The sequence below is a fragment of the Eurytemora carolleeae genome, unplaced genomic scaffold, assembly GCF_000591075.1.
Source record: "Eurytemora carolleeae unplaced genomic scaffold, Eaff_2.0 scaffold37, whole genome shotgun sequence".
NCBI classification, from domain to species: Eukaryota; Metazoa; Arthropoda; class Copepoda; order Calanoida; family Temoridae; genus Eurytemora; species Eurytemora carolleeae.
Genome location: NW_019396242.1, coordinates 262,208 through 285,220, shown reverse-complemented (window position 1 = coordinate 285,220; position 23,013 = coordinate 262,208). Strand labels below are relative to the sequence as shown.

The window sequence follows — 23,013 nt, the reverse complement described above, 5'->3', positions numbered from 1 at the left end:
TTAAGATTAAAGTTTTTTGATGACCAAGGAGTAGAAAGATATGGAGAAAGAATTGTCTCTGTTCGCCTAAATTTACGTGACTGCACTGCTCTGCAGACAGAGCTATTGGAGGCATTGATAGAGCAAGATCGTGTCCCTGTTGAGGCATTGATAGTTTACGAGATTGTGTTCTAGTTGGGGCATTGATAGCTCAAGATCGTTAGTTGAGACATTGATTGTTAATTGCTAGTGTCCGTGTTGATATCGATAGCTAACGAGATCACGCCCAGTGGTAGTGGCGTTGAATGATTAAGCCTTCGTGTCCTGGTTGACATTGTTTGTTGACCAGAATGTATACGGGTTTAGACATTGATAGCTAAGAGAAACTGGATTGTACCTGGATAGATACGGGTTAGGGAAACCATTCTGGAGTAGGATATTTAGTACAGACCTTAGTTATTTCAAACTATAAATTCTGTTAGATCAAATAATCGAAGTTTGAAATAGTAAAGACATATGGGTTAGAAAATTTATGTTTGTAGCAAAGACTCAACTCCATTGTAGATTTCTTCCCTAAACCTTTCCAAAACTGGCATACACATAACTATCTTGGAACCCGCCTTTGTCTGGAATTTAAACTATTTCTTTCTATTAAAGTCAACACACCAAGCTAACAATATTCCCGTGGTTTTAAAGAGTTACACAATCAAGTTTGAGAAAAATCAGACATCGGACATAAACAAACAAACTGACAAACAATTTCAGCAAATAATTTCGCATATCAAAGACGATCTTCAAGTTCTGTCATCCTTCTTGGGACGCCCAGTAGCTCATAAATAAAAATATACTGTAGTATCAAACAAGTTGTAACATTATTTATTTTGTTCAATGAAAACTAGAAAACTCTTGAAGAGATTTCCTGCTCAAAGCTGGAACTGTAGAATTAGGACCAGGATATCCTACTGGAAGCAACATTAGAAGCTTCTCATTCTCTACAATATAATATTATTTAGATATAAATATAAATATATCCGGCCTGCCTGGTCTATTAAGTTCTTATTCTACCTGGTCTATTGAGTTCTTATTCTACCTGGTCTATTGAGTTCTTATTCTACCTGGTCTATTAAGTTCTTGTTCTACCTGGTCTATTAAGTTCTATTCTACCTGGTCTATTAAGTTATTATTCTACATGGTCTATTAAGTTCTATTCTACCTTGTCTATTAAGTTATTATTCTACCTGGTCTATTATGTTCTTATTCTACCTGGTCTATTAAGTTCTATTCTACTTGGTCTATTAAGTTCTTTATTCTACATGGACGTTTAAGTTCTTTATTCTACCTGGTCAATTAAGTTCTATTCTACCTGGTCTATTGAGTTCTTATTCTACCTGGTCTATTAAGTTCTTATTCTACCTGGTCTATTAAGTTCTTATTCTACCTGGTCTATTAAGTTCTATTCTACCTGGTCTATTAAGTAAACTTCTAAGCGCAGGACCACAGTTAAGAGGAGTGCTGGTTAGTGTCACCAACCCGGCCTGTACAGAAAACATTTGTAAATATGAACTGATTACTCGCCACAAAATCAAAATCTTTGCAGTTCAATGGTTTGTATCTTGATTTTTAAAACTACATCTGGTAGTCGACGTTTAAATGTCAAATGGTTTACACCATCAGGTTGCAAAGATCTCGAATGTTTAAAAGGGATCAAAATGAGGCCCACTATGCGGATTTATAGATATATATCAATACAATAAAGACGACTTTCGAACTGAATTTTTATTGATATCAAGCGTTTAAACAGTATGAATACACATAAATATGGAAACAAAAAGAAGCTGTCAATCAAAAAAGCTTCTATGTATTTATTTGTAAACCTATATTTTGAAAAAAACGATCAAAACTTAAAGGGAGTGTTCGCGAAAAATGAAAGGGGGTATAGGCTTAATGCGATAAAAAAGCGCTTTTGATCGCTACTAATCTTACTTCTATCTGTTGCGTCTATAAGGAGAAAATTGTTAAAACGCCTCATACCTAATACAAATTGAGAAAATTGCAACATACGACTTAGACAGTAAAAAAATCAATTTAATTTCAAACAAATCATTTAGATATTACAACCTATAGTCATCGATTATCTTTCGCCACATTTATATAAAGTTGATTTTTCACAATATTTTTTAATTGTTATGATCTGAGAGCTACATATAAAAACATTTATTCCTGTTTCGAGGATTTTTGGTAATGAAGACGACATTTTCATATTTTCCAGGAATGTTCGAAAACAAGTCGTAAGCTAAATATTATTTAAAAAAACAAAATCAAAACTAGTATGAAATATCAAATATATACAAGTGTGGCGAAAGATAATCGATGACTATAAGTTGTAATATCTGAATGATTTGTTTGATATTAATTTGATTTTTTTACGGTCTAAGTCGTATGTTCCAATTTTCTCAACTTGTATGGGCGCTACGCTCTTCGGTATGAGACGTCTTTATCAATTTTCTCCTTATAGACGCAACAGATAGAAGTAAGATTAGTAGCGATCAAAAGCGCTTTTTTATCGCATTAAGCCTATAACCCCTTTCATTTTTCGCGAACACTCCCTTTTAATAAAACACCCGTCTTCATTGTAATGATATTATCGCCGACCACTGTTACCTGTTGAACTGCTGCTAGGAATAACCCTGCGGATATACTGCAGGAAATTTCATTATAATAATGAACCTAAACAATTAAAGATCTTAGGTCTGAATTAATGAAATCCAAGAGAAAATAATTAAACTAAGGACGAAAGGTTCAACTGCATTTTTATGCAGTGCAGTCTGGGGAGCACTAAAAAGTAGTTATTCTAACCTAACCTAGTTCAACCTCTTCATACTTTTTATAAAATTCTATCTTTTTATAAAATTTGATCTCAGAATGTGTGTATTTTCTACATGTAAACATATGTATAAAATTATAAGAAAACATAAGTCAAACAGACAAACAAACAGACAAGCCAAATTTATAAATAGATGATAGAAATTACAGTAAGCTTTAGATCGGTCAATCTTTAAATATTGTTTAATATCCATGTTTAATATCCATGACATTTTTGAAAAGAGAATACAGTGTTACCAACTAAGAGAATACAGTGTTACCAACTAAGAGAATACAGTGTTACCAACTAAGGATGAAACTTTAATGACGAACCAAAAAATCTCTAAACGATCTGAAGGCGGATTTTTTTCTGAATTGCATTTTTTGTTTTTACATTTTATTAGTTTTTAAAGATTATAAAATTGAATTGACAAATATAAAGAAAGGAGTTGCGATGAACCAAGAATAACAGTAAAACGGCTAAATGAATTCCGTATTGTCGTCTTTGAAATCTTATTTTTTTTGGGTAACCTTGTATACATTGACAGCTTTAAAAACGATAAACTTTCAGTTATAGAATGTTATTTTTAAGTGTCAGAAGGATTCGAGTCATGGCCACAATATCTTTCCAACCCAATGTTGTAGACTTTTCAAACTATGAGTTATGTTGGATAAAATAATCTAAGTTTGAAATATGAAAAGTGTAAACCATCAGGTTGTAAAGATTCAAAGATTCAGCGGTTAGAAAATTTGAGTTTGTGGAAAAGACTTTACGGAACTTTTGGCAGGTTGATAATTGTTTGTTAGAAAACTAGAAAATATCTAATTTAAGGTTGATAATTGTTTGTTAGAAAACTAGAAAATATCTAATTTAAGATTGAGAAAAGGTTGGTTTAAAACTAGAAAAGAAAACTTGAAGGCTAAACCTCAATTTCGTTATTTCCCATTGTTCTACAAATTATTGTCATATTTTACTGAAATGTATATTTTCAAGATTTATACAATTTATCTAGTTCAAGGCTAAAATATTCCTTACACTACAGATAATTCTAGAGATATAAAACAGCAGGGGGGGAAAAGGGGGAGTCAAGTGTTTTCAAGGTCAAAATTTGGAACCCGAAAACCAACCTTCTAATCGCGGATTTTCAATCAAATCAATCTAATCTAGACTTAGGAAAAAGGTCAAACTCATGCAAACTAATGGTACGACTTTGTGACCTAGTAGCTCTTCTTATTTTGATTTGATCTTTAATTAGACGTGATAAATGTATTGTAAATACATAACACAGGTAAATACAGGTTTAATTAGACGTGATAAATGAATTGTAAATACATAACACTCTCGTTTTTTTTAATGTTTCAATTTCAGCTGATGAGTACAATGTTGTTATACAGGTCTGTTTGTTTGTATCCAATAAACGTCAAAACGGCTGAACCGATCGGGCCCAAATTTTGTGTGGGACCTCACGTGACCCCAGGGAAGGTTTATGAATGATCAAATCCGCAAACTTTTTTTGTTTTTGTTTTATACTGTACAACGAGAAGATGCTCAGAGATTAACCGACAATTAAAAGTTAAAATAGGAGATGGGCGGGAAGCGCCCTATAATCCCAGTTTTATAAATTCAAAGGACTTTTTAAAGATAAATTTTTTATGAATCGGAAAAATATTCTGAATTACCTTTTTCTGTCCAGTGTTTGTATAACCATGAACCTGTTTGAAGAGAAGAACTAGATAGGGAGCCTCAGTTAGATACGGTTTATTCCAATCCGTCTTAATATTGTATAGAAATTAAATATTAAACTGGAATACATATTTCAGATACGGTTTATTCCAATCCGTCTTAGTATTATATAGGAATTAAATATTAAACTGGAATACATATTTCAGATATGGTTTATTCCAATCCGTCTTAATCGAATTTAGGAATTATATTTTAAACTAGAATAAATATGTTATATATGATTTATTTCAATCAGTCTGAATAAAATTTGGGAATTTAGTTAAACAATTTAATGAAATATGTTAGATCTACAATCAAAAAAGAAAAACGAAAATTATCAATGGCCACCAACTCTAATGTTCTAATATTATTGCAACCTGATGGTGTAGCTCTTTCTATTTCAAACTATTAAATCTGCTAGATCAAGCATCCAAAATTTGAAATTTGACATAGGGTTTGTAAATATATAGGGATTAGATAAACATTAGAGTTTGAGACGAATAATCCATGAATTTATCAAAATATTTGTTACCTTTAAAAACTTAAGATCATTTGTCCATTTAATACCCATTCTTTGTGTATAGTTGATCATCTCTTCTCTTTCAACAATATCCTGGATACTAACCTATACAATATCTTGGATACTAACCTATACAATACCCTGGATACTAACCTATACAATATCCTGGATACTAACCTATACAATATCCTGGATACTAACCTATACAATATACTGGATACTAACCTATACAATATCCTGGATACAAACCTATACAATATCCTGTATACCAACCTATGCAACAGTACATGAATAATATTCTTATTATTTCTAAAACAAAAAGTATAATAGTACAATAATTAAATGATTAATGATCCATAATCTATTCTAATATTCCATGCTCCTAATCTATAATAATCAATTATCAAGGTATATTCAACGTATGTATCATCACTTTACCATACATGGTGTCCAAATAAACATGGATATTGAGGGTCGATTTTAACTGTCTTTGATTTCTTATAAAAAGTCAGATGAGCATTCTAAAATGTGGTCCACATTCTGCACATCTTGAAAATTTAAGAAGAATCTCATATATCTGTCAGTTTTGAAGGTTCGATAATATTTGTTTTAAGTGGATTACTACAATAAATGTAACAAATAAAACATTACAATACAGATCAAACACAGTTTAACATCATTATTTCCACGTTTAATGGGACACCCTGTAGAATTAATTAAAAAATTGATTAAAATTCTTACTTTAAGTTTAGGATCGGATACAACCACATAGGTCCAGGGTTCAGTATGGGCTCCGCTAGGAGCTGTCCCCGCAGTCCTTTTTACAGATAATTATTTTGATATATTTTGCTATCCAACCACAATAATAATAACATTAAGAATTTACTACTTAATCAAAAATGTCAATTATACAGTAGCAAATTAGAAGCAAAATCTCTTAAAAAAAAGAATTGAAAAATCAAAAACTAATAATTAGCATTTTTTTCAAAACATGATGATTTCAACGATCTACACAGTTTTGAAACTATTGAAATCAATTTGAACCAATAAAAATTAAAACCCACAAGGGATTCAATAATAAACCCGAGGGCGTAGACCTGCATACATAAGTTAAATTAAATTAGCGGGATTCAATAAATTGTTGCATACCGAAAATCTGCTTTTTATGAAGGAATGCTGGCATATTTTAGTTTTTTGTGTATGTCTAAGATGTTTAAGGAAATTGTTCTCCATGGCTCGGATCTTTGCAACTATGCAAGGAAACTTACTTAAAAGTTTGTCGAATTTGGCGTTGATTTCATAAAAAAAAAATATTTTTGATTTGAATTAAGAAGAATTTACAAACGTAAGCTAATCAGTAAATCAAGAAAATATAAATCTAATTTAAAGTACTCGTTGTTGAAAGATTTTAAATAATTTTTGTCAAGATACCTAATTATATTCTCAATAACTTGTCTAGGAACAGGTTTATCGCTAAATACCCGAATAGTTCGCCTCTTGTTCATTTCCTAAACATCATAAAATATATTTGTTTTATTTAGATGCCAAAAAGCTGGCAACAGAAGAAGAAAGTCGACCCCAGATCTGCGAAAATTATTTTTTTTAATTAATTGTAAATAATTTTTTACTATTCAACAATCAACATTCTAAAACGTCATGTTTTGTAAACCCACCATTAGTGAAAAAGAAAATACTTTTATTTTTAAAGAAATATTTTTTTCCTAGTTCTAAGCTTAAGGAGGATATTTTTCCTGACCGCCTTTTAATAAGATACATTATAGATAACTTTTTCTATTATCTATATAAAAATATATAAGGTTTATGAATGATCAAATCCGCAAACTTTTTTTGTTTTTGTTTTATACTGTACAACGAGAAGATGCTCAGAGATTAACCGACAATTAAAAGTTAAAATAGGAGATGGGCGGGAAGCGCCCTATAATCCCAGTTTTATAAATTCAAAGGACTTTTTAAAGATAAATTTTTTATGAATCGGAAAAATATTCTGAATTACCTTTTTCTGTCCAGTGTTTGTATAACCATGAACCTGTTTGAAGAGAAGAACTAGATAGGGAGCCTCAGTTAGATACGGTTTATTCCAATCCGTCTTAATATTGTATAGAAATTAAATATTAAACTGGAATACATATTTCAGATACGGTTTATTCCAATCCGTCTTAGTATTATATAGGAATTAAATATTAAACTGGAATACATATTTCAGATATGGTTTATTCCAATCCGTCTTAATCGAATTTAGGAATTATATTTTAAACTAGAATAAATATGTTATATATGATTTATTTCAATCAGTCTGAATAAAATTTGGGAATTTAGTTAAACAATTTAATGAAATATGTTAGATCTACAATCAAAAAAGAAAAACGAAAATTATCAATGGCCACCAACTCTAATGTTCTAATATTATTGCAACCTGATGGTGTAGCTCTTTCTATTTCAAACTATTAAATCTGCTAGATCAAGCATCCAAAATTTGAAATTTGACATAGGGTTTGTAAATATATAGGGATTAGATAAACATTAGAGTTTGAGACGAATAATCCATGAATTTATCAAAATATTTGTTACCTTTAAAAACTTAAGATCATTTGTCCATTTAATACCCATTCTTTGTGTATAGTTGATCATCTCTTCTCTTTCAACAATATCCTGGATACTAACCTATACAATATCTTGGATACTAACCTATACAATACCCTGGATACTAACCTATACAATATCCTGGATACTAACCTATACAATATAAACCTGAAAGAACTGTTGAGATCTAAGAATCATCTCCTCCTCTGTATACTGGGTAAACTCATAAGAAATAAAATCAACATCCTCTACAGCAGGACCAGCAGGATCTTCTAGTTCATCATCATCATCTACTTCTTCAACCTCATCATCAGCATCTTCATTCTGGGTTCTATTCCCAGCTTCTTTTTCTTTCTGCGCGAACTAAATAATGTTTTCACATGTAGATATTATAAGAATATATGTTTCATTAAGTAAATTGTATCTTGGACGCAATTTCAAAATAACCATCTATTGAAAGAGTGACATGTCAGATTTCTAACGATATCTTTTAAAATTCTTTCTTAGTAACAATTTGAAAGGAATTGAGTCTTGGCCAAAAACTCTGATTTTCTAATCCCTATCTTTCCAACCCCATGTCGTAGACTTTAAATATTAACTCTGTTAGATCAAATTGCAAAGATATAGGATTAGTAAATCTGAGTTTGTGGTGGAGACTCGATTCCTTTGAAATTGAAAGTCCCTTGAGATTCTTCTTTACAATTTCAAATGTGGGAATGTTCACAAAAAAATGGACTTCTTTAAATCAAAAAAGATGATCGATCATCATTCAATTTTTACGTTATTCGGGCGCTTTTTTGATTGTCCCCATGATTTGTATTGTTCATAGAAATGCATAAAAAATCATTTTTTTTACTGAATTTACTGTATCAAGTTTACAAAACACTTTATACGCGCGTTGTTCAGATTATTATTATTATTGATTTTAAATAAAATTTATCCAATTTTACCTTAGTTGTTTTTTTACTTCGTTCTTTATCTGACTGAAGCTCGGATTTATTGAAAAAAATTCTAGAAAAATAAAATTAAAAATCATAAACTTTTTTAAACAAGGGATATTTCATGAGGAGACATTGGGGGAGTATCCATAGATAAATAAATAAACATAGATAGATGTACGCAAAATCACCAAGAATTGTACAGTCCGCGAACTCATACTTCTAGGGGTCAAAGTGTACTTCAATGATAAGCGGGGTGGTTTGGTGTTTTAATTTAACTATTTATGAACACCAATATTTCACTGAGCAATACATCATATTGACGAGATCTGAATAAGGACATGAGAAGGACTAAACTAACTTAAATTTCTCTCTACAGAACTCATGTACACCACAAGTACTCAATGACATAAGAACAAACAGTGTTCACAACCGACCTAGTTAATCTATATAATAGGAATATCTTTAAATCGCTGTACATTTATATCTTTCAAGATGAAAAATGTCGTCTTATGCGCAATCTATCTTTTTCTATGGGAGTATCAGATAAATATTTGCACGAAGCGCAACTTGAAAGCTATGTAGAATGTAGAATGGAGGGGTAAAGCTCCCCCCCCCACCTCCCCTCTGTGTCCCTAGATCCCTTGAAACAACTAGATAGTAATAAATCTTCCAGTCTAGGATTAGAAATGGGCATCGTTTTTTTAATGAACGGTATTTTTATGAATGAACAAAATTTTTCGTGAAAAAAGGTGTCGTTCAGAAAAAAACGAACGATGGACGAACAAAATGGATCGTTTCAGAGAAATAAAAAATCATCGATTTTTTTTAAAACAAACGAAAAAACAAAGAATTAAAAATCGTTCGAACCAAACCTGAAAAAAACTATCATCTTTCTTTTTTATCGAACGATTTTTAAACAAATTAAAAAAACTATCCTTTTTAACTGAATGAACGATTTTATTAAATGAACGATTTTACCGAATTAACGATAATTTTGAGAACGAACGAAATAAAAATTTATTTGAACGATTGAAAAAAACGAACAAAATGACCAATGAACGTACGAAATGAAAATGTCGAACCCGCCCGTCTCTATTTAAGATTAGGCTTTTTGCATAGTTATATACAGCAGTAGAAATATTCACCATTTATTTTCAAAGATTTAGAAATGTCAAAATTTTGTCGATTCACCAAAACAATTAGTGTACGTAATTGTATTCATGCAAAAATGTGAATATTGTGAAAGTAAAAAAATTAAGTTCTAATAAAGAACAGTATTTTGCTCTTTTATATATTGCAAAAACATGTCTATAAATTATATTATAAATTAAAAACTGTTGTAAGAAACAGCGATCTCGATAACCACTGTGACAACTTTAAACGACAATTACTCGATATACTAAATTATTTAATATAATACACACAAGAAAACCGGATAAGATATTGCTGTGAAAAAGTATAATAGACAGTGGGAGAAGGTAAACTGTATAGTTTATGAAGAAACTCGTATTATCCGGATACATATATTATAAATTGAAAATATTTTTATTCTCAATACCTTCTAAATAAACGGATCAAATAACCTTTAAACACAAAAATAAGATTCCAAATTCACAAATATATACAACCGGGTGTCTCATATCATTTGAGAATTTTCCGGCAGAAAAAAACGAGGGTTTTCGAGTATTATGTGAATAATTCATCGTTAAAACTTAAAGATAATCCCATATGATGTGGGACGCTCTGTATAGTCATATATTCATATATCAGAAAAAATCCGCACATTAATATGGTACCTCAAGTAAACTAAGGGTAAAAGAAGAGGAAGGAATAGATAAAAATTGTCCACAATGAACGGGAAGATTATCTTTGTAAACACCATTACACAACTTGCTCTTAGCGCGACTAATTCACAACTGCAGGGGGATATACCCGATCAACAGATGGATTTCATGGGGCAAGGGGGGGGGCGGGGAGAGTCATGATGCATTTATCCTTATAATGGCTTGCCTATGGTGGGAGAAAAATCTAAATTCTATATAAACGCATCAAAAATTACTACGCATTTCAGCAAAAAATTGCGTAGCATGAAAAAAAAATAAAAAAAAAATAGGTCAGAGAGATGGATTTCTTTGCTCAAATTATTTCACACATGTTTCATAAGTTAGATAAGAAACAGTCTGAAGGCCTCCCCCTTCCATGACAAGTTCTATTCGTAAAATGTTATGAAAAGGGGGATTCATACAGAGGTTGCAGTATGCACTTGGTGCTTTCGCGAAGTAAACTGATGAAAATGAAACATTCAACCAAATGTGCAGAAACTGATTATAGCAATGTAAATTTTATGAATTTTACATAAATATGGATTCATATGACTCCAGAGCTGAAAACTTAAGAATGAAATATCCTTAATCTCGATCGGTTAAATAATCTGTGTATCCCATGTGATTTAGGAATGCCTGTAGCTTTAGATCTCATGTTGTTTGGGACTAACCGTAGTTCTATTTCTGAAGTTGTTTTGGAATATCTGTATCTTTGTATCTCATGCAGTTTTGAACTACAAGTATCTCCGTATCCCATGTAGTTGTCGAGATTAACCGTAATTGTATTTCTTTTGTTGTTATGTATTTGGGAATAACTGTATCTTTGTATCTTATTTAATTTGGGACCAATTGTATCTCAATATCTCATTTTGTTTCTGACTAAAAGTATCTCTTTATCTCTTAATGTTTTGGACAGACAATATCTCTATATCTTATATTGTTTTGGACTTACAGTATCTCTTTATCTCTTAATGCTTGAGACTAACAGTATCTCAATATCTCATGTTGTTTGGGACGAACAGTATCTCAATATATCATGCTGTTTTGGACTAAGAATATCTGAATATCTCATGTTGTTTGGGATTACCTGTATCTTTATAACTCTTTTTGTTTGGGTCTACCTGTTTCTTTATAACTCATGTTGTTTGGGACTACCTGTATATTTATAACTCATGTTGTTTGGGTCTACCTGTGTTTATAACTCATGTTGTTTGGGACTACTTGTATCTTTATAACTCATGTTGTTTGGGTCTACCTGTATCTTTATAACTCATGTTATTTGGGACTACCTGTATCTTTATAACTCATGTTGTTTGGGTCTACCTGTATTGTATCTTTATATCTCATGTTGTTTGGGACTACCTGTATCTTTATAACTCATGTGGTTTGGGTCTACCTGTATATTTTTAACTCATGTTGTTTGTGTCTGTCTGTATCTTTATAACTCATGTTGTTTGGGTCTACCTGTATCTTTATATCTCATGTTGTTTGGGACTACCTGTATCTTTATAACTCATGTTGTTTGTGTCTATCTGTATGTAAACTAAAGTTTGGCAGTTTGCCAGGATGAAAACTGTATGTTTAAGATACCAGTTGTTTAATAGAAAAGAATAAGAAAGGTAGTCTGCTGAACTTACCCAACCAAATAGTGCAAAAACAACTATGTAAAGTCTTGCTTGGAGATGTCCCTCTACCCTGGAACCCTGGAAAATGTTTTGTATATTTGGATCATGATAGTTCAAAATTTACGAAATCTTTAGCTACGTTTCTAATTAAGAGATTGAACGATGACCGGGACGTATTTAGGAGGGGGGGGGGGGACCCAGGTCACCCCCCTGACCCAAACCCTTATATAATAAACTTCCATATACACATATTCGTTTTCTTAACAATTGACAATTTGTCCATTTTATTATATTTTATCAGAGCTGAAAACTTTAGAATGTGATATCCTTAATCCCGATCTGTAAATTAATCTGGAGATTAAATTCATGAGTAGAACAAGCAATATTTAATCTGGAGATTAAGAAAAAGAGTGGATCAAGCATTAATCCCGATATCCACCATTCTAAAGTTTCCAGCTCAGATTATTTAAATTATTTAAAAAAAGTTCACCTCCTTATAGGCTAAACCTCCAATACGCCCCTGACGATTACGACGTTAATATCTCTGTAAATATTTCCAAACCTTTGGACAAATACATATAATAGTAAATTGATGTTATCGTTATGTCAAAAAAAATATACTTTATTCATTTCTTGAATGTTATTGAATTTAGTTTCTAGAGAATCTACACAAGTTCAGTTCATTGTAACGTTCTTGCATTTCCACACTTGAAAAGTATTGCATTTTCTAACTTTGAAAAGAAAAATGGAAAATCTTCCATATCTTCCAAGAAGAAGGATATTCTATCATCTCTCAAGGTTTGTTTGATAAAAAATATAACAAAAATACTTTTTTACCTTTGTAAGCTATTTTTGTGCTTTCAAAATTTCAAAGAATTAAGTTTTTAAAGAATATTTGTAAACACCCTTTCTACTATATTACAGAAACTTTGAATACTGATTGAATGTGTAAAAAAAGTTTTTGTTATGGTTTTAATTTTTTCTTTTTGAAGTAAAGATCTTGAGGCCTTAGCACAAGTTTGTTGGTTCGATGATGTGACAGGTAAACATACGGTCATAGGGTAGATTTTGCGGTCATAGGAATAATAGATATTTCGGGCATTCGATTTTCCTTTCAGTTATGGATGTTATTGTGGGGAACTCGGGAGAACCACTGAAATGGTCTTAGCTTAGTTTTGAGATCCTAACTTGAGTGGGTCGACTTTAATAGCGAAAATGTTGTTTCCCGGTAAAATCTTTTAAGTGCGGGTAAACGGCGGGAGTAACTTTTAGTAACCTGGGCAGCGCTGAGTTCCTAAGCTAGTATATTCTATATATATAAATATACATATTCTATATATATAAATATATTTTAGTTTTTAAACTTCACATTTAAATAAAAAAGAATTATACTAAACACAATGTTTCACGTCTTATGACGATCCTCAGTAGTCAAAATTCTTTAATGGGGGGGGGGATTCTTACAGTAAATTTTTCTTATTTATTTTAGATAATCTGAACAAGAGAAGAAAAGGCGATAATAACGAACCAGTTAAATTTATTCAAACCTTCATCAAGGTAATAAAAAAATGTTTTGTTTTGAAATGCAAGATTTTTTATCCCAAGCTTTTTTCCAAGGAAGGAGATAGTTTTGACGGAAAGCTTGAAACCTTTTTGACTGAGATTTCGTGGTTCATTCCTTCTCTAGCTCTAATTTATGTGCCCAGGTGATACCATTAAATATGACCCGCAGGTCGTCTTCTTTACACCCTGTATTCATTGATTTATTAATTTCCAATCCACCTCAATACTATACAGCTGGATCACTGTGAGTGTGAACTGGGAAAAAGTACAAATTTATGCGACATAGCTGTTATGACTTTGTTACTTTGTAGCCCATCTAGTTTTCATTTTACGTATAAGAAAAGCAAACTTATCTGGTTACATCGTTTTCTTGGATATTTCTGCAAAGTAAACAAAATAAAGAACAAGATTGGTCTGAGAATTGTTCAAAATAAACCTTAATATTACTTTCTTGGAAGAGTGGTGTGTGCCTGCAAACTAATGCTAAGTAAAGATGTCGTCTTCTTTAGGAAAATGCTAGAAAAAGTATAGATTTAGACTAGCTAGAAATGTTTTGAATTTATGATAAAATAAAACTATTTTTCTTGGTAATGAAACCTAAGATTCTCTGATGTAACATTTTTCAAAATGATAAGAAAAATTATCTTTTTATTTGTTTAACAATCCAAAAACATTCCAATTTTTTTCGTTAGCCTAGCTCTAAAATTTTCTTTTGTTTTCCTTTCCACCCAAGTTTACTTCAATTACCATTTTCTACTCCCTATATCTTTGCAACCTTAAACCTTCGTTATTTTAAACTTAGATTATTTCATCTAACAGAATTCATAGTTTGAAATATCTAAAGTTTTTTATTTCAGGTTGCAAAGATATTGGGAATCGTTAATTTGAGTTTGTGGCAAAGTCTCAGTTGCTTTGAGTTTTTTTCTTCGACGAATGATTTAATATAACATTGAAATTTTTTAAATTAAATTCAACCTTTAGATTTCCCCATCGAAAGGGTTTTAGGCTGTCAAACTCTCAAACTTTGTAGGTATCCTTTAACAGTTCATAGTAGTTAAACACAACTTAATACGCTGATTCTTACCAATATTTCAAACTATTAATTCTGGTAGATCAAATAGTCTAAGTTTGAAATATCAAAGGTTTACACTATCAGGTTGCAAAGATATTGGGGTTAGAAAATTTATGTTTGTTGCAAAAACTCAATTCCTTTATGTGACATCACTGTTATGACTTCGAATAGCCCATCTAGTTTTCATTTTACGTATAACAAGAGCAAACTTATCTGGTTACATCGTTTTCTTGGATATTTAAACACACGCTGATTCTTACCAAGCCGGTAAAAGTATATCAAGTGCAGACTTTAAATAAACTTCGATTCACAATTATGTTTATTTTCATGTTTCATGTGTGGTTTCTCTGCAAAAGTAACCAGCATATTTCTTGATTCAGGAACAATGGAGTAATTATCAGAATGAAATACTTTTTAAACCAGAAAAAAAGACATTATTTTCCAGATTATTGATAAGATTTGGATTCAGATGTGAATATATCCCATTTAATGATTCAAATATACCCTAGAGAGATAGATCGGAGCAGGAGGGTTTGGATTGAGAATATATTTCCTTCTTCTGTCTCAGGCATTAAACTACAGTTTAGAATATTTACAGGTAAACTTACTATGGCCGGCGTGTAAATAATACAATGATGACGACATTTTTAACGTTAATTTCGATCCTGATTACAAACTTAATAAAAATTAAAAATGTCCAACGATTAAGATACACATATATAAACTATGCGAGATTTTAAAAACTTTGTGAAAATTAGAATGACAAAAGTAAATTTCATATCATAGTTTTAAATTACCATCAAACTCCATGAATTTGTAGTTTTATTGTGAATTGCGACTTACATTACATTAATGTTGTCCAAATATATAAAGCTGGTTAATTTTGCATTTTTGGTGTAGCAGAGCGGACAAATTTAGAATTGTGGATATCGAGATCAATGCTTGATCTTCTCTTTTTGTTAATTTCAAAATTAAATTTATTTCAAGTTTGTATCAACATAGTGTAATTAACTCAACCAATCGAGTGGCGTTTAGAGAAACCGTTAAGCTAATCAGAGAAGCCGGGAAATTTGAAATTTTACGCGCCATTCAATGAGGGAACTATCATTGGTCGAAAAATGGCAGGTAGAGAAAAAGATCGGATTAAGTAGGAAATTAAAAGGGTCCACATTTGATATTCAGATTAAGCAATCGGAAGATATCTAATTTCAAAGTTCTTAGCTCAGGCCAATTTTTTCTAGTCAATATTACGTTTAATTGGTCCCTTACGTCCAGTGTTACATACATTAACAAAGTTTAGAAAAATGTCTATATTATTATTTTAAAGCTCTTTCTTAATGTACACAAATCTAAGAGAATATTGTCCTCTATATCATTGTTGTTCATTTATTTCTTTTCTAGATTTTGAATTAGGCGCTGGAGATAAGGATTTAACCATGCAAGCTCTCTTAGTTTTCGACAACAATATTTTCAGGAAATATCAAATTTTAAGAAAAAGCCATGCATTCTTAAAACTTACACAATTACTTTAAAAAAAATTTTAATCAAAAAAATTTGAATAATTTTTCTCAGAACTTCCCTAATTCTATTGAGAGAATTTGAAGATGGGTCAACCAGGAACTGAAAACTATTCTTTAAAAATACATACCGGATCATCTTATCATCCGGTGACTACCTGGAACTCTTTTTAACTACCTGGAACTCTTTAACAACTACCTAGAACTCTTTAAAAATTACCTGTAACTCTTTAACTACCACCTGTTACTGTTTAATTATTACCTGGAACTCTTTAATTACTACCTGGAACTCTTTGATAATTACCTGGAACTCTTTGATAACTACCTGTAACTCTTTAACAACTATTTGGAACTCTTTAATTAAAACTACTTTTAAATCTTTCACAACTACCTGGAACTTTTAAGTAACTACCTGAAACTCTTTAATGAATACCAGGAACACTTAAATAACTACCTGGAACTTTTTAATGATTACCACGGACTTTTTAATAACTTCCTGCAACTTTTAGTGTTTTCCTGGAACTCTTTAATAACCGCCTGGAATTCTTCATAAATAACTACCTGAAACAATTTAATGAATACCCCGAACTCTTTATTGATTACCTGGAACTCTTTAATAACACCTGGAATTCTATATAATCACTGTAATTATAATTCTGTAATTCTTCAGATAATTGAGTTTTTGACACAAACTCAGATCTTTTTAAATCCCAATCTCTTTCCAACCCAATGTCAAAGACCTTAGATATTTCAATTTCTGTTAAATCAAATAATTTAAGTTTACACTATCAGGTTGAAAAGACAAAGGGAGTAGAAATCTGTTTAATTCATTAGTTTTGCACTTACTTGTGTGCTAGTTACCAATTTGAACCAACATTGCAAATTTGTATTTCTCGTTCAATTAACGTTTTGAAAGTTAAGATTTCTAAGGTTTTCAATTTAGTTTAAATAGTTAGTTGATTTTAGCAATATATAAAGGTTAGTATATCTAGAAAGTACCCTGATATTTATATGTCAAAGACCCAATTTACCGAAAAAAAGAAGAAATCATAAGAATTGTGCAGGTGTTTACCTTTCAAGGAAAATAATCCCAATTGAAAACATTTAAAGTAGTTTTGGTTAAGTCAGTTTCTTCTGCATACGAATGGAAACCTTGAAGATGTTTTAGAAACCAAACCATTAGAAGAATCCACCAACTTAAGGGACAAAACTTTTTTTAAAGGGACGGTTTTAAGTGACCCTTTCTTTATAGAGTATATAGTACCCTTTAAACCTTTCTCCGAATAATGGTCAGAAAAATATCGTCATTTTGCTATCTGCAAAAGTATTGAATTCTGATAGTTTTCTTTTTTCTCTCATACTGAATAAATCCGAAAATTACTTTTAGTTAGAACCGCAATTGAAGACTACAAAGGAACTTATTTTTTGTCACAAACGCTGATTTTTTAATCACTAAATATCTTTGCAACCCAATGTCATAGACCTTTCATATTTCAAACTATGAATTCTGTAAGATCAAATAATCTAAATTTGAAATATCAAAGGTTTGCATCATCAGGTTGCAAAAATATTGGAAAATTTGAGTTTGTGACAAAGACTCAATTCTCTTAGTGTGCACCACCCCTTTCTTCTGAGTGATGAAAATGAATTTTTCTTATATGTGTACTGTGTAGTGCTAATGGAATTTCAAGTCAATTTTACTTTCTGATTCAGAATTTTCTTGAGCGATTATTTGAGAAAAAAAAAACATTGTGCGCTCATTATTTAGACCTTTCGGGGGCATTGCATGAAACGTTCCATGTCAAAACTTGACTAAGATATTCTATGAAATTTTTAAATTTTATAATTTTGAAAAGATTATTCTGTCCAGTTCCTTTGCCTGTTTTGTTAAAGTTCCCAAGGAGATGGTAGACAGAACAACTAGGGAAACTTCATTATTTTCTTTTGTATTAAATTTAAAAAAGAAGAAGAATTATTTTGTAAAATGAGCAAATGTTTTTCAAAGAACTTTTCCAAATGAAATGAACATGGAATACACTACTCAAGCTCTAATGGTGTAACTCTTATAATTTTACAACCTGATCTTTGATAATACCAACTATAATAATTCAAAACTCCCTGTCAATAAATACCTAATGTTTTTTAACATTTGGCTCGTTTTTGGAAATTATTTTCTCCCTGGTTTTGTGGAAGCAGAAAAGCAAATGTTTAGAAATGAAAAATTGAGAAAGGAATTGAGCCTTTGCTACAAACTCTGAATTTCTAATTTCTACATCTTTGCAACCCAATGTTGTAAATATTTTAAACTAAGAACTCTTTTACATCAAATTATCTTAGATAGAAAATCAAAGGTACACACTATCAGGTTACAAAGATATACAAAGATGAGAAAATTTGTGCTTGTGTCAAAGACTCATGAATTCCTTTTTTAGATTTGTGTCGAACATTGTAAAAGACCAAAAACACTTGCAATCTGATTTCTTAGGTCTTTGATTATTCAAATTAATATAAATATCAAATTATAAGGATTAGCAAATTAGAGTTTGAGGCAAGTAAAAATTCCAGCTTTTGTTGAAGAATTTCTAATGTATGAAGGATGGGTAGTATAACTATTTCTGGAGTTAATTTTGTAACATATTCTCATATATCTCCGAGCCTATACAGATCCAAACAGAGGTTTCATGGACTCAAGAGAATCAGGGAACACAAAAACAAAACAAACCCACATTTCAAATTTTTATCCATTATCAAAACTTTCAATTTGAAAAAAAATTCAATCTTAACCTCAAAAGATTATACTTTGCGCATACAAAGGAACTGAGTCGAAATGGAGTCTTTGCCACAAACTCTCATTTTCTATTCCCTATATCTCTGCATTCCAATGTCGTAGACCTTAGATATTTCAAACTATGAATTATGCTGCATCAAATCTAAATTTGAAATATCACAGGTTTACATTATCAAAGGTTGTTAAGATATAGGGAAAAGAAAATTTGATTTTAAATTCTGTGATTTGATGGACCAAACCTCTGTAGAGTAAAAAGAGTTGTTAGTTCCACATTTCATGAAAATATATTTCGGTCTGGGTTGACCCTCGTCAGTTCTAACGATATAATAACCATCAAAATTGATCTAATTAACGAACTTTTACGAAAATCGGTGGGAGGGGGGAGGGCGAGCGGCTTGATTAAGGAGGGGTATTTATAACCTTTTTAAGAATTGGACATAAACAATACTCTTTTTATAAAAAATTTGAGTTTGTGGCGAAGACTCAATTCCTTTTTATAAGTATGTTTTGACATCTGTGATGTACAGGAAAGAATTCATAAATGGTTTTATTATGAAAAGCCTGGGAAATTATAGTTTAAATCTGGAAATCAAGGTAAGATAATATATCTACGTACAGATTATAGTTTAAATCTGGAAATCAAGGTAAGATAATACATCCACAAAAGACTATATTCAATGACGAGATGAAGACTGATTCAATGCGTTTATTACACTAATACCAATTGACGTTAAAAGAATAAAGGTTTGCAGCATTTTAGAAATAAGATTTGAATAAAGAAATTGAGTCTTTGTCACGAACTCAAATCCCTTTATCTTTGGAATATGATGTAAACCTTTAATATATTACAAACTTAGGTTATTTGATCTAACAGAAACCATAGTTTGAAATATGCACGGTCTACGGCACGGGATTGCAAAGATAAAGGGATTAAAAAATCAGAGTTTGTGGTAAAGACTTAATTCTTTTTTATGAAGTTTAGAGGCTACGCTAACCCTGTATATCTCACTTTTATAAATTACTAAAAGCTAAAAAAACAAACAATTTTGTTTAGCATTAAAAATAAGATAAAACTAACAATGAGATGCATTCCATGGGTTCTGGTAACATTTTTTTCTACCATGGGATCGGCAAAGAATATTTATATAGAAAAATGGTAAAAACGTTTTTAAAATGCGCAATTATTTGTGACATTTATTGATTTATTATTCATGAGAATATTGCAAGCATATATTAATAACAGATAGAGCCCTGAGGCAGAAGCCAAAAGGAGTTACGCGCATACTGCGTTGAATTACAAGGCAGAGAGTTCTACGCTGCATGCGCGTAACTCCTGTGGAAGCGCTGCCTCAGAATTATTGTGAACGAAAAACTCCTAAATCTTGAAAAGACTACTTCTAATGTTCTATCTGTGTTGTTATTAATATATGATTGCAATATTCTTAAAATACGAATATTATTCTCATTGTGCTTTACATTTAAGGAATTGAGCACACTGCATTTACCACAAACAGCGAAAAAATGGAGCCAGGTAATTTAATTTTTTTTATTTATCCAAAGCTTGGAGCAATTTTTAGACATCTTAATTGCATTCTAATGCACGCCGTTAGAAATTTTAAAATTCGATTATTGAAACTTTATTCGTGAAATATTTCACTAAATATGCTCTTACGTCAGGAGAGTTCGTTTTAAGTTGTTTTTTTTTCGTCCATTTTTTTACAATAATTCAGACCTGAAGTTTATTTCAGAAAACCTGTTTGGTAATTCCGCAGAAAGTTGAAGATGATTACCTTGAGATACCTCAGCATTTGCTACCGACAATTTTTAGGAAGTTTTTAATGATTTTTAAATAAATTGAAATGTTCAAATATAGAAAAAAAAACCCTAAAGATATCATAATCAGAATAAAAAAACGGCAAGATTTCCCCCCCCCTTGTACTCCCCTCTCCCTCCCAACTCCCTACCCTCATCTTTGCGAAATGATCCCAAGTTGGGATAAGTCATTGGGATAAGTTTTTGTTGGTATAACTGGGCATATTTCCTTCTCTCCCCCCCTCCCACCCCAAACTCCCCTCTCCCTCTCCTTGTCTCTTTTCAGTTTCCAAACCAAACCCTAGTAAAAGGTATGTGCTCCTTTAATCAGTGTTTAAGCCAGTTTAAACCAGCTCAAACTGGTTTAAAACAGTCTAAACCTGTTTAAACCATCTCAAACTAGTTTCACACAGTTTAAACCTGTTTAAACCAGTTTAAAACCTGTTTAAACCAGTTTAAAACCAGTTAAAACCTGTTTAAACCAGTTTAAACCAGCTTAAACCAATCTAAACCTGTTTAAAACAGTTTAAACCAGCTTAAACCAATCTAAACCAGTTTAAACCAGTTTAAATCTTTTTGTTGGTTTTCATTAAAACTGGTTTTAGAGGATTCTTAGGATGGAGCCAGCGACTAACAGTAAACACACTGAACTATCCCAACAGGTACAATTTAAAAAAGTTTTCCAATATTTTTTCTAAATGGTTAGTCTGATATATAAGCCATATCCTATAATACAATGTGGGGTGATTGAAACACGTTTCTACTTAAGTTTCATGGTTTGTGTAGTTATTCGAGAAAAATAAGATTAAAAGATAGAACTCCATTTTAGAGCTGAATAAAAGAGTTAAATAAAAGAAAAAGTTAAAAATATTGTAAATAGAAAGGGAAAAAATATCAGAAATAAGATAATATACAATAATTTTAGGAAGATAAATCGAAGAACCGAAGTACTGGTTGTATCTCCTGTATTCCCTAAGTCAACGGATCCTAATTTCTGATTTGTTCCATTTTCAGGATTCCATAATAATGATAATTTGTATATTTTATCCAATAAACGTCAAAACAATATTTTTGAAATGTTTAAAATACACCTAAGTAAACATAAAAATTAGCAAAATTTTTGTTGTTTTTATTTCAAAATGTACTAAAGGTCTGAAGTATAGAAGAGCAACAAAGAATGAATTACCAGAAAAATTGGAAGGAAGAGTTATGTAAACTTACAGGATGTCCCACAAAATAAGACTTTAAGGTCGTCTTTTATCTTCGAAATAATTTACGTCATTTATTCGTAACCCAAATTTTAGAAGTATCCCTAGTGTTGGCATTTCCAAATGTGGTCTGTCTTTTTTGTGCTCACAATATAACCGGAGATATGTTTAGTTTTGTTCAGATTTCAAAAATTTTGGTTTTCAACAAAATTAAAATCTGAACGAAATTCTCAATAACTTTGGTAATATTGTCAGCACAATAAAAGACTTTTTGGAAATCTCAGAATTGGACAAATTTTGTGGTTATTATTTTAAAAATCGTACATTTGAAAGAAGGTCTCAAAGAAATCCAAAGATCAAAGACGACTTTCAAATCGTCTTGCTACTGTCATGTTTCTTAGGACACTCTGTAGTAAATAAATGATGATAATGATAATTGCCAAATTCATAATTTCAGAAGATACATAATGATTTCAAAAGATGTTGATATGGTGATTCGGTGAAACAATAAATTTAAAAAAGGATTTTTTTGTTTAAATCTTGTTTCAAGAAAACATTATGAATTCTGGTAGAGCAAGATAAAAGTTATTAGCCTTATCCCGCTTTTTGGTTGATATTTAAAGGGAGTGTTCATGAAAAATGAATCATAACTAAGTTATTAATTAATCTGCAAAGATGTTAACACCTCATTTAAAATGGGACCAGAGATGGAAACTATTGTGTTAAATACCTATTGTCCCGATCGCTTGATCTCGATATCCACTTTGGGCACTTTTAACTTGAGTATTGATGCTTTATCTCTTCATTTCAGATTCCTGTGGGGTACAATTACCACGGGATCTGCACAAGATAGAGATATCAATGCTAGATCTCGATATCTGTCCTCTGAGCTCTAGCTCACCCTCAACTATACCAGGGCGATATGTTTCTGTTCGATTTCTTGATATTTGAATTCATTCGCGTTTTAGTTCAACAATCT

At 31.1% G+C, this 23,013-nt stretch overlaps 2 protein-coding genes across 4 annotated transcripts; one reads left to right on the top strand and one right to left on the bottom strand.

The window, feature by feature from the left end:
* Positions 1–834: 834 nt before the first annotated feature.
* LOC111699145 (iodotyrosine deiodinase 1) lies at positions 835–10,532 on the bottom strand. The gene is made up of 10 exons (XM_023469735.1): positions 10,423–10,532; positions 8,636–8,696; positions 7,854–8,048; positions 6,516–6,592; positions 5,826–5,901; positions 5,097–5,189; positions 4,522–4,614; positions 2,641–2,706; positions 1,442–1,514; positions 835–971 (listed from the first exon to the last, which is right to left on the bottom strand). The coding sequence occupies exons 1-10, from the start codon at positions 10,506–10,508 to the stop codon at positions 865–867; spliced, it is 927 nt and encodes a 308-aa protein (XP_023325503.1). The 5' UTR covers positions 10,509–10,532; the 3' UTR covers positions 835–864.
* Positions 10,533–12,043: 1,511 nt separating this feature from the next.
* On the top strand, positions 12,044–21,894 carry LOC111699144 (uncharacterized). Of its 3 annotated transcripts, none has more exons than XM_023469734.1 (16): positions 12,044–12,161; positions 12,816–12,872; positions 13,067–13,116; positions 13,564–13,631; positions 13,692–13,780; positions 15,219–15,307; positions 16,111–16,183; positions 16,282–16,326; positions 17,351–17,428; positions 18,097–18,150; positions 18,822–18,926; positions 19,542–19,608; positions 20,498–20,545; positions 20,763–20,842; positions 21,432–21,488; positions 21,752–21,894. In XM_023469734.1, the coding sequence occupies exons 2-16, from the start codon at positions 12,820–12,822 to the stop codon at positions 21,822–21,824; spliced, it is 1,029 nt and encodes a 342-aa protein (XP_023325502.1). In that variant the 5' UTR covers positions 12,044–12,161; positions 12,816–12,819; the 3' UTR covers positions 21,825–21,894. The 3 variants fall into 3 exon arrangements, with proteins under 3 accessions (XP_023325502.1, XP_023325501.1, XP_023325499.1); XM_023469733.1 differs by having other exon boundaries at positions 12,045–12,155; XM_023469731.1 differs by lacking the exon at positions 12,044–12,161 and having other exon boundaries at positions 12,487–12,872.
* Positions 21,895–23,013: the final 1,119 nt, after the last annotated feature.